At 36.5% G+C, this 15,649-nt stretch overlaps 2 protein-coding genes across 7 annotated transcripts; one reads left to right on the top strand and one right to left on the bottom strand.

Annotated features, from left to right (window-relative positions):
* Positions 1-502: 502 nt before the first annotated feature.
* GTF2H2 (general transcription factor II H2) lies at positions 503-3,540 on the top strand. 2 transcript variants are annotated; one of them, XM_012972350.2, is made up of 6 exons: positions 768-919; positions 1,017-1,096; positions 1,271-1,569; positions 2,026-2,487; positions 2,584-2,956; positions 3,055-3,540. In XM_012972350.2, exons 3-6 carry the CDS (start codon positions 1,285-1,287, stop codon positions 3,201-3,203), a joined length of 1,269 nt encoding a protein of 422 aa, XP_012827804.1. In that variant the 5' UTR covers positions 768-919; positions 1,017-1,096; positions 1,271-1,284; the 3' UTR covers positions 3,204-3,540. The 2 variants fall into 2 exon arrangements, with proteins under 2 accessions (XP_012827803.1, XP_012827804.1); XM_012972349.2 differs by lacking the exon at positions 1,017-1,096 and having other exon boundaries at positions 503-919.
* A 64-nt stretch (positions 3,541-3,604) lies between these two features.
* Positions 3,605-15,312, bottom strand: LOC105949079 (E3 SUMO-protein ligase SIZ1). 5 transcript variants are annotated; one of them, XM_012972348.2, is made up of 18 exons: positions 14,888-15,312; positions 14,611-14,708; positions 13,685-13,765; positions 13,175-13,217; positions 12,374-12,440; positions 11,875-12,034; positions 11,576-11,709; positions 9,939-10,007; positions 8,813-8,900; positions 8,636-8,711; positions 8,196-8,269; positions 7,425-7,532; positions 6,757-6,918; positions 6,119-6,223; positions 5,839-5,919; positions 4,588-5,761; positions 4,177-4,271; positions 3,605-4,067 (listed from the first exon to the last, which is right to left on the bottom strand). In XM_012972348.2, exons 2-18 carry the CDS (start codon positions 14,632-14,634, stop codon positions 4,062-4,064), a joined length of 2,547 nt encoding a protein of 848 aa, XP_012827802.2. In that variant the 5' UTR covers positions 14,635-14,708; positions 14,888-15,312; the 3' UTR covers positions 3,605-4,061. The 5 variants fall into 5 exon arrangements, with proteins under 5 accessions (XP_012827802.2, XP_088673319.1, XP_012827801.2 ...); XM_088817193.1 differs by having other exon boundaries at positions 11,875-12,096; positions 12,144-12,440; positions 14,888-15,253; XM_012972347.2 differs by having other exon boundaries at positions 3,987-4,271; positions 14,888-15,310.
* Positions 15,313-15,649: the final 337 nt, after the last annotated feature.

Below are 15,649 nucleotides of genomic sequence, written 5' to 3'. Positions count from 1 at the left end.
CGTCGCACTTTCTAGCAACTAAATCACACTTGCGTGCAAAAGACAAACTAATTTTATTCAACTGTGTTAATGATCCAGTTGCATTAGTCAAGTTATTAGAGCACCTCAACCACCATTTTCTCTTTATTTATTTTTCGATGAATGCTATAGCCAAAAAACGGAGCCTACATTATTGAAAGTTGTCGCCGAGAGCCCTATATCGACAATTGGTATTAAGTGGAAATGAGCTATCAACCATGATTCATGACTATTTTATGTGACATTTTACCTATATCAACTATTTTGCAGTCGTCTTCAGTGGGGCCCGCATGATTCTTCCCCGGTTAAACTAGAATAGGTGCTTTCTCTTGTGTTTATATATGCTGCTAAGTAAACTTCGATTAGCTGTTTGTTCGGAATGCGGTAATAATAATAAGCCGTTGTAACATAGAAAGTGAAAAAGAATCGGTTGCAAAACTACGGCTCAACTATTTAGGAAGAAACATGTGTCGTATTCTAGATTATTCTTCGGGTGACTCATTTCGTGCTCCCCAAGTGTGCAAGGGGAATTATCTTCTGCTTGAGGTGTATGGTTAACATTGTGTGAACTGAAATTGTGTAATCTTAAATTCTTAATACAAGCTTAAAATTTTCTCAAAAAAAAAAAAATTGCAAGCTTAAAATGAATTTGGAGTGTTTAAAATAGTTAGGGGTAAGATTGGCGTGTATAAAAAAATAGCATGCTTCTTTTTTAATTTAACTGTTTGTCATGGGCTTATATGCAATTCACCCCATATTTTTCACAATTGGAGAAATCATAATTTTGAACCGCCGCCCAGAAATTCTCCGGAAACAAATTTCGCCGCCGTCAGGGAGCGGAGGAGAATCCCAAAGGTTTCTCAACCGCCGCCGGCGAGGCGGCGACAGCCGCTATTTCGCAGTAAGAGCTTTACTTTCACACCCCTCCGCCCCCCTCCCGTTCAATTCAACATCCCGAATCCCTAAAATCGTTCCCCGACCCGTATTTTCTGGTGCAGGGTTGGACGGGTCGAAACCCTATTACTGATCTCTGGATATATATAGTCCAGAGAACGTGTTCTACATTACATATCTAACTGTAAATTTTCCTGAACTTTCAGTTCATCAAAATCATGATTTTTGTATATTTTGTTATTACTTGTTTTTTTTTTTTTTTTGTAATTACTTGTTCTACATTACATAATTATCTTGTTTCAGTTTATCAAAAAGATGCATTTTTCAACTTTTTATATTAGAGGTGTTATTTTGGCAGAAGAGTTGATAACAATGTCAAGGCAAGAAAGTAGTACCAATGAAGGAAGGAAGTTTAAGAGAGGAGACGAGGATGAAGATGATGAGGAAGATGGTAAGGGCCGTGAGGCGTGGGAGAGAACTTATGCAGACGAGCGATCATGGGAGTCTCTGCAAGAGGATGAATCCGGTCTTCTCCGACCAATTGACAACAAAACGCTGTACCATGCTCAGTATCGAAGACGCCTTCGCACGAGTACCACTACTCGGATTCAGAAAGGATTGATTCGTTACTTGTACATTGTCATCGATCTTTCTCGGGTATGTGTACTCACTGTGACTTTGCTATCATTCAAATTCAAGAGATAGTGTTAGTTAGTTAGTCTCTTCTTGTTGCTTTCCCTTTGAGTTGTACTGTAGAATTCAATTGATACTACAAAAGTGGATTGCGTTCTTTGGAATTCTGGAACTGGGATGTATACAAAGAAGTTAAAATTCTTTGAGGTTTCATTTGGATTGAAGGATTTAGATTTTGTAAGAGGATTTGTGTGAAGGGTTTCAATCTATTGCACATTTGCACCTAGTAAAATGTTTATAAGAATTATTCAAGAAACTCACTATAATCGGTCATGCCAATGAATCCATCCCACAACAACCCTTTTTACCGATGGATGCTAATGAAGTGGCATTACACGAGAATACATAATTGTTTTATCCGCATGTCTGTTGTATAATTTCACGAGATTACGATGCATTTATTATTTCACGTGTATGTAGGCAGCTGGAGAGACGGACTATAAACCAAGCCGCATGGTCGTTGTTGCCAGACAAGTGGAGGCTTTCATTAGGGAGTTCTTCGATCAAAACCCTTTGAGTCAAATCGGATTATTGACATTGAAAGACGGAGTAGCAAATTCCCTGACGGATCTTGGTGGAAGTCCCGAGTCACACATCAAAGCTTTGATGGGTAAGCTGACAAGCTCGGGCGATGCATCCCTCCAAAATGGCCTCGATCTTGTGCACAGCCACCTAAATCAGATGCCAACATATGGGCATCGTGAAGTTCTGATATTGTATTCCTCGCTTAACACTTGTGATCCGAGTGATATTATGGAAACCATCCAAAAATGCAAAGCTTCGAAAATCAGATGCTCGGTTATAGGTCTCTCTGCTGAGCTCTACATTTGCAAATATCTTTGTCAAGAAACTGGCGGATCGTACTATGTAGCCGTAGATGAGGTGAAATATATTTGTGATTGTTTTCAATTTATATGTGTTTTAAGGAAAACCCGAGTATTAAATTGCAAATTAATCTACAAATGGTTCCAATTTCAGCATCACTTGAAAGAATTGGTCTTTGAGCATGCACCGCCACCTCCAGCTATAGCGGAATTTGCAATTGCGAATTTGATCAAGATGGGATTTCCTCAAAGAGCAGCGGAAGGTGTAATTTCGATCTGTTCTTGTCATAAAGAGGCTAAGGTCGGTGGGGGCTACACTTGTCCGAGATGCAAAGCACGTATTTGCGATTTGCCTACAGAATGCCAGATTTGTGGACTGACACTCGTTTCTTCACCTCATCTGGCTCGATCTTACCACCATCTATTTCCTATAACCCCGTTTGATGACGTGGCACCATCGGTTTCAAGTGATCCACGCTATCTTGCAAAGAATTGCTTTGGTTGCCAACAAACTCTCCTGAATCCTGGTAAGTGTCCATTCGAAGCCCATTTCATTGCATAAATATGTGATGCAAGCATTATTTTTCGGTGACAATGCCTCAACACTTTGCTGTAATTGATGCAGGAAATATGCCGGGTTCTCGTGTTTGTTGTCCGAAATGCAAGCAGTATTTCTGCCTTGATTGTGACATTTACATTCACGAGAGCTTGCATAATTGCCCAGGTTGTGAGAGCTTCCGCCATTCTAAGTCCAATGGTACCGTTGAAGGATGACAGAATCGGCATTGCTTATGTCGTGTTTGAAACAGTTGGCGGTTGAAGAACTAGACAGGAAATTTGATTTTTTTTTCTTTTTAAGATTTTGATCGTGGTGGAGCAATCAACTTTTCGCCAGATATTGCTTTCTATTTTGAGACGAAGGATTAAATTATGCTCGTATTTTGGGACGGGGAACTACTAGTAGAGCTTAGCCATTGAGTAGTAATAAACAAATAAACGAATGTATTAGTTTTGATATCTTCTTTTAATTTACAAAGACAAGTAGATCAATTTGTATACTCATTTTAAAGATTTTTGGTACAAGAATAGATTTATAGTGAAGTGTGAGAAATTTGGTGTTGTGTATATATATATATATACACACACACTCTGGCTGATCAAAGAACACGTGCTCAAACATCGAACTTATATCTCTATATATATCGAAATTTGGTAATCAGATTTACAAGACTACTCTCATCAAAACTAAGAGCATGAGGAGGATTCCTCTGTCCTAAAACCTTCTTCCCCTCTACAACTAGAAAATAATTTAAACTTGTTTTCAGTTTTCCTAATAATAAAATAAAAAGCTGTCATATGCACAATCTACCAAGTCAACCGATAATCGAGCCCCACCTGTTCCCGAGGACAAAATCCTGGATCGGCAAAAGTGCAGAGTGTTCATAGTGAGTGACTCTACCTATCAGAAGCAAAACTCTTGTGCTGGCAGCACAGTGATATGACTATAAATTTGCCAGATTCACTGTTCAAAATTGGTGTTAGCTCTTTCTTCAATTCGGCATATACATAGAGAATGAGGTACGGATCTTTTCTGGAAACAGCTGTCTTGTTCAAATGAAATGGCATCTGATATCATTCCTGCAGGGTTTTTACATAAAGAAGATAACTGCTCCGGATAAAGAGTCCCACATCGGCTTTTTAATTATTCCGAGTCTGAATCAATAGACAGATATAATCTTGGTCTTACTGAACGCCGTTGTCGAGGAAATGAGAATGGACTATCAGTGCTTTCCCTACTCGTCTTTCCTGACCTATTGTCGTTCATCCCCAGCAACAAAGATGCTGCCAAAGTAGAAATTAAGAAGGAAAAAAAATCAATTAACAAAATGATTAACATTAAAGAACACATCAAACAACTGATGCAACTATGTGTGGAAATTCGAACAGCATTTCCCAATACCGATTCATCCAAATAGTTTTCATTTTGGAACAATATTTTTCATTGCGAATTTCGGAAGTTCCGATTCCCGATTTTTCTATGTTTTTTGGAACAGAATTGGAGTACATATCGAATTCCAAATTCCGATCCGATTTTAATTTCTCGAAAATTCCATTTTTTCTGGAAAACTACACTTAAATATAGAGTAACAAACCATACCGTTGTCTGGTAAAGAATCCAATGCACCATCCTTCTGTTTCAACGGTTGTCCTGGATTCAAATCATTTGCTGCAGCAGCAGATTCACCTGTAACAACTCCGACACCATCACCAATCCTGAGAGAAATCCAATCCTCAGTACGAATACCCTTTGAGACGTCCGGATTGTCTCTCACATCAGACTGCTCGACTGATGGATCCGAAGGCCGTGTCGGTAGAAATATTTGAAGAGAAGGATCATTACTACCGAATGCTAAAGGATCATTATCTAATAAGCCATCATTCATAATATTAGAATGCTGGGCAGTAGACTCGGGGACAAGTGCAGTAGAAGATCCAATTGCAGTCTCTGCAGTTACCGTATAGCCATTAATGGATGAAGAACCATTAAGAGGATCGTGCTGCATTTCAACTAAGGCGTCAGAGACATCCACGTCAGGACCAAATAACTGAAAACCTGGACCCGTTTGACTAACAGAAGGCAAAGACCACATGTTTATTCCAAAGTCATCATCATTTGCACTGTAAATTCCACCAGCACCAAGAGCGGGATTTTCATAATATGGATCGGGAATTCCGTTATGTGCATCTGGAAATGGGATTCCACCAGCATTCTTGTAAACTCCAGGCGACATCAGTGTTTCGATTTCGTCTTCTGAATCACTGAGGACAATTACTTCAGGGTCCCCGCCAGATGCAGACACTACTCGATCGTTAAATCCATGTGCTGGATCGATTTTCATGGGAACGGAATCGTACTCGATACCATTAACTGTAGAAAAATCATCATCCTGGTTAACACTAACATCCCCGTAATCTCTGCCACTGCCAGTGGCACTGCTGCTCATAGCAATTACTTTGTCACCGTTATCAAATTTATTTGCAGGTAAGCTTCTCGGCAAATTATCCCGTTTGTTAAATTCCCATATTCCGTTTTGGTTTTTTCTTATTCCTAATTTAAGACCAGCATGACTATCAGACCCAACTTCCTGTTTAACAGATTTAAGCTCCAGATTCGGTTTTGATTCTACGACCACTGAAGCACAGATACTACCATCAGGCAAATGCCACTGCCCAAGCTCCCCGATAGCCCTACGGTCACCCTCTGCCTTAGCACGCCAGGAGCCATCAGGCTTCACCTCAATGTCGGACACATCTTCTGCACAGGTCTGCATCTGTAAGACATCATTGAAAAAAAATTAATATGTATTGCAGTGGACAACTTAGTCGCAAGGTGTAATGCAGAAAATACCTTAGATGTGATTCGATTGAAATATGGATCTATGATCATTTTCTCCAGAGAGTAGTTTTTCAGACAAATAGGACACTGCCACTGCACCGACAAAAACAACTCAAAAAACATAAGTAGGGAAGTCGGGAAATATACATCACAGAAAGAGGTTGTATGAGTTAGTTGACTTCAGGGTATCTATTATACTTAAGAATTGCATGTATCTTATCTGAAATTGCACAGGGGAAAAACCCATCAGAAAGGAAGCAAAAATAAATGACAAGGTGCCATGGTTACTTGCCTTCCTAGAGCGTTGATTCATTTCCACAAACACTTCAAGATCAAAACAGCCCATGTGCGCACAAGGCTTAAATCTTCCAGCCACCTTCATTCTTAAACCACTCATCTGCAGCATGAATAAATACATATTCGATATTTATGTGCAAGTAAAAGTGAATACAGATACAAGAAAACCATTTTAAAGTAATTATTAGTAATTAAACACAATGAAGGTAAATCTTTGTACGGCTCAAAAATAATATTATAAACGGCATATGCGTCTTGGCCGAAGTCGTGATCTGTTAATGCATGCTTAAGGTTAGACCAGACCACATATACAAGTTATACTTAACAAGGGTCAGAAAATTATCTTAAAACAAAAATTCAGAAAACCAATCTCCCTCTTCTTGTCAAGCCAAAATAGTGGATTCATTAATCAGCAGTCATGCAATAAAAAGATATCATTAAGAGATTTACTTGTGTCTGACAAATGATACAGGCTCATCAGCAACATTGCTGCAACATCACAGAATGTACACTATTTTCTCTTCATTAGCACCATAACGACTAGATAATTGAATACTTTCACATTATTTTCTTCGTAGTTTTTTTTTTAACTACAATCAATAGTCCAAGTATGCAAACACTAAAACTACTTACCGGACAACGGAGATTGACTGGAATGCAATCAGCAACAACTTCAATATCACTATCACTATCAGCATTTTCTGTGGCAGCTCCACCACCAACACATCTAAGAACACGAGCTAATGCGTCCTCAAAACGCTCTCCTTCATTCTCCTTTGGGATCATGTTAAGAACCTAACAAAGAGATTCCAAAAGTATTTATCTCTTGCCAGTCACAAAATGGAAATAAACATGGAATTGCCAAAACCATCCACAATTTTCTGATCTCAAAGTCGAGAACAATAAAGCGAATTCCCATCAACCTTAAAGGGTCATAACTCATAAGCCGAGTGCAATTACAAAAGCTAATTTCCAATCAACAAAGAAGGGGAAAAACAAGAATAAAAACATTTCAACCCCAAAAAATGGTTAAAACAATTTGGTCAAGAAAATTTAGATATCCTAATAGCTATTGTCCAGATAGATGATAAAAGTACTTTATATGTAAGATACACATAAAGCAGCATCACATAAAAACCTCGAGAACGCCAGAAAACTCTACATATAGCCAAACAGGCATAAATCATATAAGAGATAAGTAAGCAAAGAACATACACTTATCCCCTCTAACCTTGAACTAAATACAGTAACCATGCTTCGGAATATATCAAAGCATAAAAAGATAATGAAAATCAGCTGACCTGCTGAAGAGTGCGCCTCTTGACAATTCTAACTCCCACACAGAATATGCGAGCATCGCAACCTCCTAAGATGATCTTATTAATTCCATCCTTGGTGCATTGTGTAATCTAAAAAAAAACATATACTAAGGAAAATTAAAAATCAACAAATAAAGTCCTGTGGAACACAGTGAAATGTTAAATTGAGGTCATTGACCTCCTCCTCCCAGAGCTCAAAAGGGAAAAAACAAAAAAAAGGGGGAAACATAAAAAAGGATGTTTAAAAAGCTTATGAATAAAGAAAAAACCAAGAAAAACAAGTTACATCATGAGCATACGTATTGAGATGGACAATTGATAACAATAGATAACTACTGACAGTCATCCTTAGATTTCAAAGATGACATTTGAATCTTTGACAGAGCACAACGGAATAAAGGATCCATGTAACTAACCTTTGACGAACATGTGAAAAAAGGTTGGCGAGTTGAGTAATATTATAAAGCCGTCTATTCAATTTTCCAATTTAATATTTGCATCAAGAGAGTATTCGAAGGTGCAAAATGTGAAGGGAAGATTTGACAGACAACAAATAAAAAGAAAACTTTCATAACCAATGTCCCAGGAGGGGCATGGCAAAATTATCAGTAGATGAACTTGCAATGAAAACATGCTTCTCTTAAAACCAGCTATAGTAGAAACACCTCCTAAATAAGACTAATAGAGACAACGAAGAATTCTTAAACTTTCATAAACGGTTAAAAGATGTTTATGCGGAGAGAGAAAACTCACAACAGGTCCATCATCTCGACCATTCGCTCCCAACAGCTGAGAGCCCAGTCTGTTTATTGCCTTTACTGCTACACCTGTTTTATCAGAAAGGTAGAATGCTTTATGAGAAGAAAGTGAAAAAATAGGTCAAGTAAGTATGACAAAAGCTCCATTATTTACATGCCAAAAAAAAGTACCAGGGAATATAAATTTGACCGAACTTTGAAAAGCATGCATTCTTCAAGCAATTACTAAATACATTAGGACGTGAGCCATCAAGCCTACAGATATGTTATAGATTCCGGTTTTCACATGTATGACAGAGAGAAAAGATGATTTGGCACATTGTAATAGAGCTGCACTAGCTAAGTATATTCAATCTATTGATGAAAAGAAATCTAGCAATTATATACCAAATAGTATTTTCACTCTACCCAGTGCCTACAAGTGAGCAAATGTACCATTAATCTGTAGATCTGTCTGTTGGGGCCAATGCATTCTAAACGTCACCTTGTCATTAAGAAGCATGCACCATGCCTGATCATCAATACCACATACATCGTAAGCATTGATGTAATCAGCATATTTTGAACATTCAGAACATATAACTGTTACTATCACATAGCATTCTAGACAACCTGAACATCATATTCTTCTTTTGACAACAAGTCCCTGTCTGCCCTTGTCAGTTGAAATGTCTTCTCAATGCTCTGGCCCGGATTTGAACTGAAAGTCCACAAGGAGCCAGACACTTGAAAATTAATTGCAAACAAAATGAGCTTAAACAAAGAAATATAATCGGACAAATGAACAGCAAGAAGGCATTAAATGCATCAAAACAAGATGTTTGGAATGATATAGATTCTTTTCCAGGACTATAGTTATTCCCCAGGCAACAAATAAGCAGAACAAAACAGTCTTCATTACAAGACTACATGCTGAAAGAGTGCTTGAAAAAAACAACGGAAAGTAAACATCAGAACTATTAGTAAAATTTTAAAATTTTGACAAATGGCAAACAAACCAAGTGCAATACAAGATTTTATCACCCGTAAGAAATGTAAATCGGAGGAAAGTACAGTTGCACATCAAAATGCTTAATAGGAAAACTAGCCTTAAGAACCAGCCATGATTTTCATCCAAACAAGAATAATATAAAATTACTTTTTAAGCTTATCACAAATTCGAAGTATATGCATTTACCTTGTCTGATCTAATCAACCTAAATGAGAATTTGGTACAGTTGGATGGAATACTACAGATGATTTTCACATAGATGGAAATTCACCTAGACAACAAGTATAACTTCATACAAAAATTAACATTGTAGACTCATATAAAACTAATTTGATAGCAAATGCCATAAACAAGAAATTTCAAAAAAAAATTCAAGGGGTAACTTCACCTAAACAAATTACCACGACTATAGCAAGTGAAGAATGTTCACCAAATAAATGCATGCGATAGATCCAAAAGATTACTAGAAGCCAAGACTGAAGTTTTGTTCGGATTACATGACCAGTTGCAAGAAACTCGTTGCAGCTTGAGAGCAAATGCAGGCTCAGCAAGTAAATAGCTCAAATATTAGTACATTAGGACAAAGTTTTGCTTCAGTCTACATCAACAGTTAAAAGGATATTGATAATAACTTGAGACAGAAACAGATATCCAGATTCGAAAAGTAAGTAGCAAAAACAGAGTACAGTGGTACGCCTTGAGCCTTTTGAATTAAAACTAATGCAAAAGGTTACAGCATGTACTTACCCGTCTATAGGAACACTCGTGATATTCAACTTCACAGGATGTAGGGGATGTGCAACCGTCACCCAGAAGCTGCATATTAAAAAAAAAACATCAGCCATACTATCAGGCATTCAAAATCCACCATGTCAGACACCAAAAGGTTTTCAAAATTTAATCCAAGCACAGAGAAAACATGCAGCATTGACTGTAGGGGTGGTAAACGAGCCGAGCCGGCTCGCGAACTCGACGAGCCGGCTCGAAAAAAGCTCGAACTCGAGCTCGGGTTTTTCGAGCTCGAGCTCGAGCCCAAAATTAGTTGTTCGGCAGCTCGCGATCCGGCTAGCGAGCTGCCTTCTTTTTTTTTTTTTTTTCTTTCTTTCTATATATATATATATATATATATATATATATATATATATATATATATATATATATATATATATATATATATATATATATATATATATATATATATACATTATTCTTATTATTATTATTATTATTATTATTATTAACTAAATAGTAAATAGTCTATAATAATAAATATATCTAGTATTTAAATAGAAACAAATCTATATTACTTAAATAATTCATAATATATAAAATATTATAATAATAATAATAGAAAAAATAAAAAATATATATAACTAGAGTTCATTATTTATTTTATAATTTTTTTTTATTTTCCTATGAATAATTTTTAATAAAAAATAAAATGATTTTAATAAAAAAATTAAATAATTAAAAAAAAAATTAAATAGGCTCGAGCCAAAAAAAATTGGCTCGATGAGCTCGAGCTCAAGCTCGGCAACATGGACTCGAGCTCGAGCTCGAGCTGGCCAAAAGAGCCGAGCTCGGCTCGAGCTCGGCTCGTTCCCACCCCTAATTGACTGTATACGACTCTATAAGAGCACAGTATCTTGTTTTTTAGATGTTTCACATAGAACAATAGATTATCTGCTGACTAATCCATCGAGAGCAAAAACCAAAATGTATGCTTTTGTCATAACCTGTTTGATAATCAAAAACCAAAGCATCCAAAACTAAATTGCAGCAGCAACAAGAGTCGGAAAGAATATTACTTAACTACCAGCTCACGAAACCACAAGTCAGAATCGCTTAAATATATCAACCAAATAACTTTTTCATCAGTTACAAGCAAGACTCTGCTAAAATACTGCAAGATTATTCCTGGACATACTGCTACTTTGATTCAATGTACGTAATAAGTAATCGTAGGATTCTTCTGGATGAAATAGTTTGCATGAGTTAGAAGGGAAAATGGAAGATAAGCCCAATCACAGGCCATCGCATCTAGAACTCTATGGTAACACGGAGTTTCATCCAATCTCTGACCATTATGAATATGCTCAACAGACACACTTCTAGTTTTGGGTCTATCTTTTCCCCTTCGACATTAAAGTTCAAATCTGTTATAAAACAGAAAAGTGTCCGTCTTTCTTTTGCTTAACAAACGAGAGAAACTAACCAAACTACTACTAGATGACATAATCCAGGATAATCATTATATCCTAGAGAACCAACAAGATCCATAACAATAATCAGCTAGCAAATGCACAAGAAAATTTAGAAAAAACACTACACATTCTGATTCTATCAGATAATGATACAAATAAATTAGGAAACTGGTCACTTACGGGTCAGACCGATTCAGTCTGCAAACTTCACAGTAAAAAATATCTGGGGGATTTGGTAAGACGCCCTCAATGGGTTTCTCAGAAATCAGCACACATGCTATATGCTGCCAGACATTACACCTAGGATCTTCACACTGCACCAGATTGCAAATTGTCAAAACCATACGGAGAAATAAAGTTTGGACGCAAAACTGTATGCCAACATGACAAACATTATCATATTTATAAGTTCAAATAGCATTCCACGATCTATATCAATATAAATGTGCTTAAACATACAATAAGCAAATATATTTTACCTTGACCATTGAATCAGTTGGCAGTGTGCTTCCGCAGAGGCAGCGTATCTTTTCCAACTGAAAAGATTCTTCAGTTTCCTCTTTGAATTTTATGTTTGTATTATCTGAGACAGATTGTGATTTTGAAGCCAGGCCAGGAGCCCCAGAACCCTGCATTTTTCTGAAGATAGCAAAGAGAAAACACAGGTAACATTATCTAATTAGAATATCCCCATTCTCTACCTCCCGGTTACATTTGACCGTAGAAGTTGCAGACTCTCAAATTCTACTTTCCAGAAAAAAATTCCATTGTCTTCTATTTTTTTTTCTCTTTCAGCCCGTTTTCTGATTGATGTCAAAGGTAGGAAGTGTAATTGAAGTACAGTGACTTTGACTGGGCTCTTATCATTGGAAAATGTGAATAAGCAAAAAATTGTAATCATACAAGATAAGGAAGAATGATAAAAGACCCTGAACATAGGTTTTGCGCAAGTCCATGTATCAAACAATAACAAAACACCTGTAAGTATCATCGACTATCTTTACCACTCCCTCCTTTCCAACAGCATTTTTTTGGGCCCATGTTCCTGCAATGGTGAAATACAGTATCAGGTGCATATGTTCATGGAAAAAGTCAGCTTTGAAGTGCCAGCTTAGAAATGCATGCACGGTCTACAAATTATTGATTATGGAAGCCCTTTGTACTGGATGATCATGATACTTCCCGAAAATCGAAATTCATGATCATTTGGAGAAACACCCAGTTTATTCAATAGGAGACCACAGTGGGTGGTTGACTCATTCCATGATAAAATTAAATCATTAATTGCAAGAAACCTTTGAAAACACTGATAACTATTTCTGAATAATATTCTACAGTCAATACAATTGGCTGAATCTCACGATTCACAACACCATCAAAGTTTTCAACTCCTAAGTACTCATACATGTATTAATTCTAATCTCAATATGGTCTAAGACGAGAAAAATAGTAAAACATAGGATACTAGGATGTATATGATTATGGAGTAAGAACATGATCGTGCACAAGGAAAGAAGCTCCTCAAGGGCAAAGTACATGAATTGATGACCTCATGTAACAGCGGTGCTACTTAAATTCAAATGTTCATAAGTGAGAGAAGAGAAATGCAAATAATCGTATAAGAAAAATACACATCTCATGGCGGCCGATAGTACATTTCAACTTTCCATATTTTAGAAGAAAAATAAATGGAATAGGTGATGTAAATCCTTGTTGTCTGTTGAAACAGATTTTTAACATCTTTGGAAGCTAAAAAATAAGAGATGCATTACGGTTTACCTTGCTCATCAGAGAGAACACCCAATATTCGATCAACAAGGTCCTGTGCCAAGACAATGCAGCAAACAATTAAACACCTTTTTGTATTCAAATGTACCAAAAGCTGACTATGGGAAATAAGCATGTTAATAGTCCTTACAAAGTTATGTGAAAGTCCACAGAAATTAAATTCAAAAACCAAAATGGGAAAAAAGAAGAATGAGATCAATATCCAGATCCCAACCAGACTTGAAGGACTGTGATGCTTTGGATAACTTGCTTAAAATAAATGGGCAAGACCAGATACAGTGCACTTCATATACAAACATAAAGAGTAAGGGAAGCAAATTAGAAAAAAATCCAGCTCAATTTTTTGAACAATATAATAACAAAAGCAATCAACTGGTTTTAGTTCTCATCCACCCATCGCCTCAAGGCAATAAGAGAAACAAATAAAGGGAAGTAGTATCGCCGGCTGATTAACTGATTATAAAGATTCACCCATATCAGCAATATTTCTTAAATCTAAACCTGCTTCTTCCCCTGCTTGGAAAGACCTAGCTGGGTAAGTACATCCTTGAGCTCTTTTATCCGAAAATGTGTTAATTTGTCCTGCAAGACAGCAAACATATTCAGTCCTTCTACAGGAAATAAACATATTATAGTACCTAAGCACAATCCTGATTTCACCAAACCATAACAAGACCAACACAAGTAGACAGTTAAAAAGTATAATATAACAGATTGTGTGAGATATTGATGGTTTTATTCAAGGGATGAAAAGAGCGTGGACAACGAAAAAAACCTTAAGAATGATCATGCTTGGAAAGGATCAGTGATTGCAATAAAATAAATCCCTTGATTATTATGGGTAACTAGGAAAAAGGTCTAGGAATATTTTTAGTGTAAAAACATTCAGAACGGCGATCAACACCAGCACTCCCATCAAATAATGCAATTATGAGAGTGAGAGTGGAAGAGGACAAAATGTGTGATCTACTCCTCCACTTAGAAGACCAAACTATCTTCTTACCAGACAGTGGAATTGTTGGAATTCAGTTTTTGAAACCATGTGGTAACAAATATGTTCACGTTGAAACAGTTGAAAAGGTTGGTGTAAGGTGATATCGTACACGGGTTTGGACTATTTAGCCATGGGCCACAATTAAATATCCAAATGATCACAAAAATCAATTAATTGAGCATGCGCAATTGTGACTTTACGTAGCTAAAAGTCAAAATAGCTATTTTCTGCTTCAATTGGACAAAATCAACAGAGTTTAACATGAAAATAACAATATACGGTACATGTACATCGTGTCCAATGGAATGATCAATCACCACAATGTTCGCACCGTACTAAAATTGAGAGTTAGGATAGAAAAACACAATCTTGTAGAAAACACCAACTCCATGCCAAAACAAAATTAATAAAAAAAATATATATATAAATTTACCGTGCAACTAGCCATAAGGTCCATCCTCAGAATAATCAGCAAATGATCAGTTAATTTCCACTCAGAAGTTCCGATTCAACCTCCAATCCACAAGTGATCTACTCAAATAAAAACAATCAGCAATCAAAATAAAAAAAAACATCGGAATCATCAATCAACAAGCACATTAGACCCAAAACCAAAATCAACACCAAAAAAAATTTAAAATTAAATCAAGCATAAATACAAGCAATCGTGCACTCAAATTTCAGAAAAAAAAAAATTAAGATAGACTTACAGGAATAAATCAACACAAAGGTATAAATCAATCAAACAAAATCAAGGACAGAACGAAATTGACGAGGCTTTTGGCGGTAAAACCAATAAGGGTTTTGGCACGGCGGCTCAGCTTTTTTCCGCCGCCTCTCTCACTCTCTCTCTCTCACACACACACACAGTCACGCACAAAAATGGCAGGAAAATATGTGTTTTTGTTTTGACCCCAATAACCAGACGAAAGAGGAAGCTACCAAATTTGCCGGACGTATCGCCGGTTTATCAATTCCGGTTAATTTGCCGCAGACACGTCCGGGTTTCGATCACCTGCTATCCAGCCGACGTGTCACACTATAGGGTTTTTTTCTTTTTTTTATTTTCTTTTTATACTTTTCGGAAAAACAAAAATTCATGCGGTCATAGGTTTCGACGTAAGTGGGCTCGTGGGCCGTTGCGTTTTCTGAAAGAATATTGGAATATGATCATAATTCATAATCATAAATCATAAATCATAATTTCGAAATTTTAATTTAAACTACTTCATATTCAATTATATCTCAAGTTTAATAAAATTTAATTTGATGAACTGTTGTTGGCTCATACAATAATTTTGTCACGTATATGTTAAAAAGAATATAATATTGAATCAAATTAGTAAATGAATTATTGTTATTTTGATTTTTGTCGAAGGATAATTTGGCTATTATAATATATTTTTATTTCATTCCTATAATTTGTTGCGAGATCAATTGTTACTGCAACCAAGTAATGAATGGCATTTCAT

Source organism: Erythranthe guttata, chromosome 4, assembly GCF_056151865.1.
Source record: "Erythranthe guttata isolate IM_541 chromosome 4, IM_541, whole genome shotgun sequence".
NCBI classification, from domain to species: Eukaryota; Viridiplantae; Streptophyta; class Magnoliopsida; order Lamiales; family Phrymaceae; genus Erythranthe; species Erythranthe guttata.
Note: the sequence above shows the minus strand (reverse complement) of the source record. Positions and strands in the feature narration are given on the sequence as shown.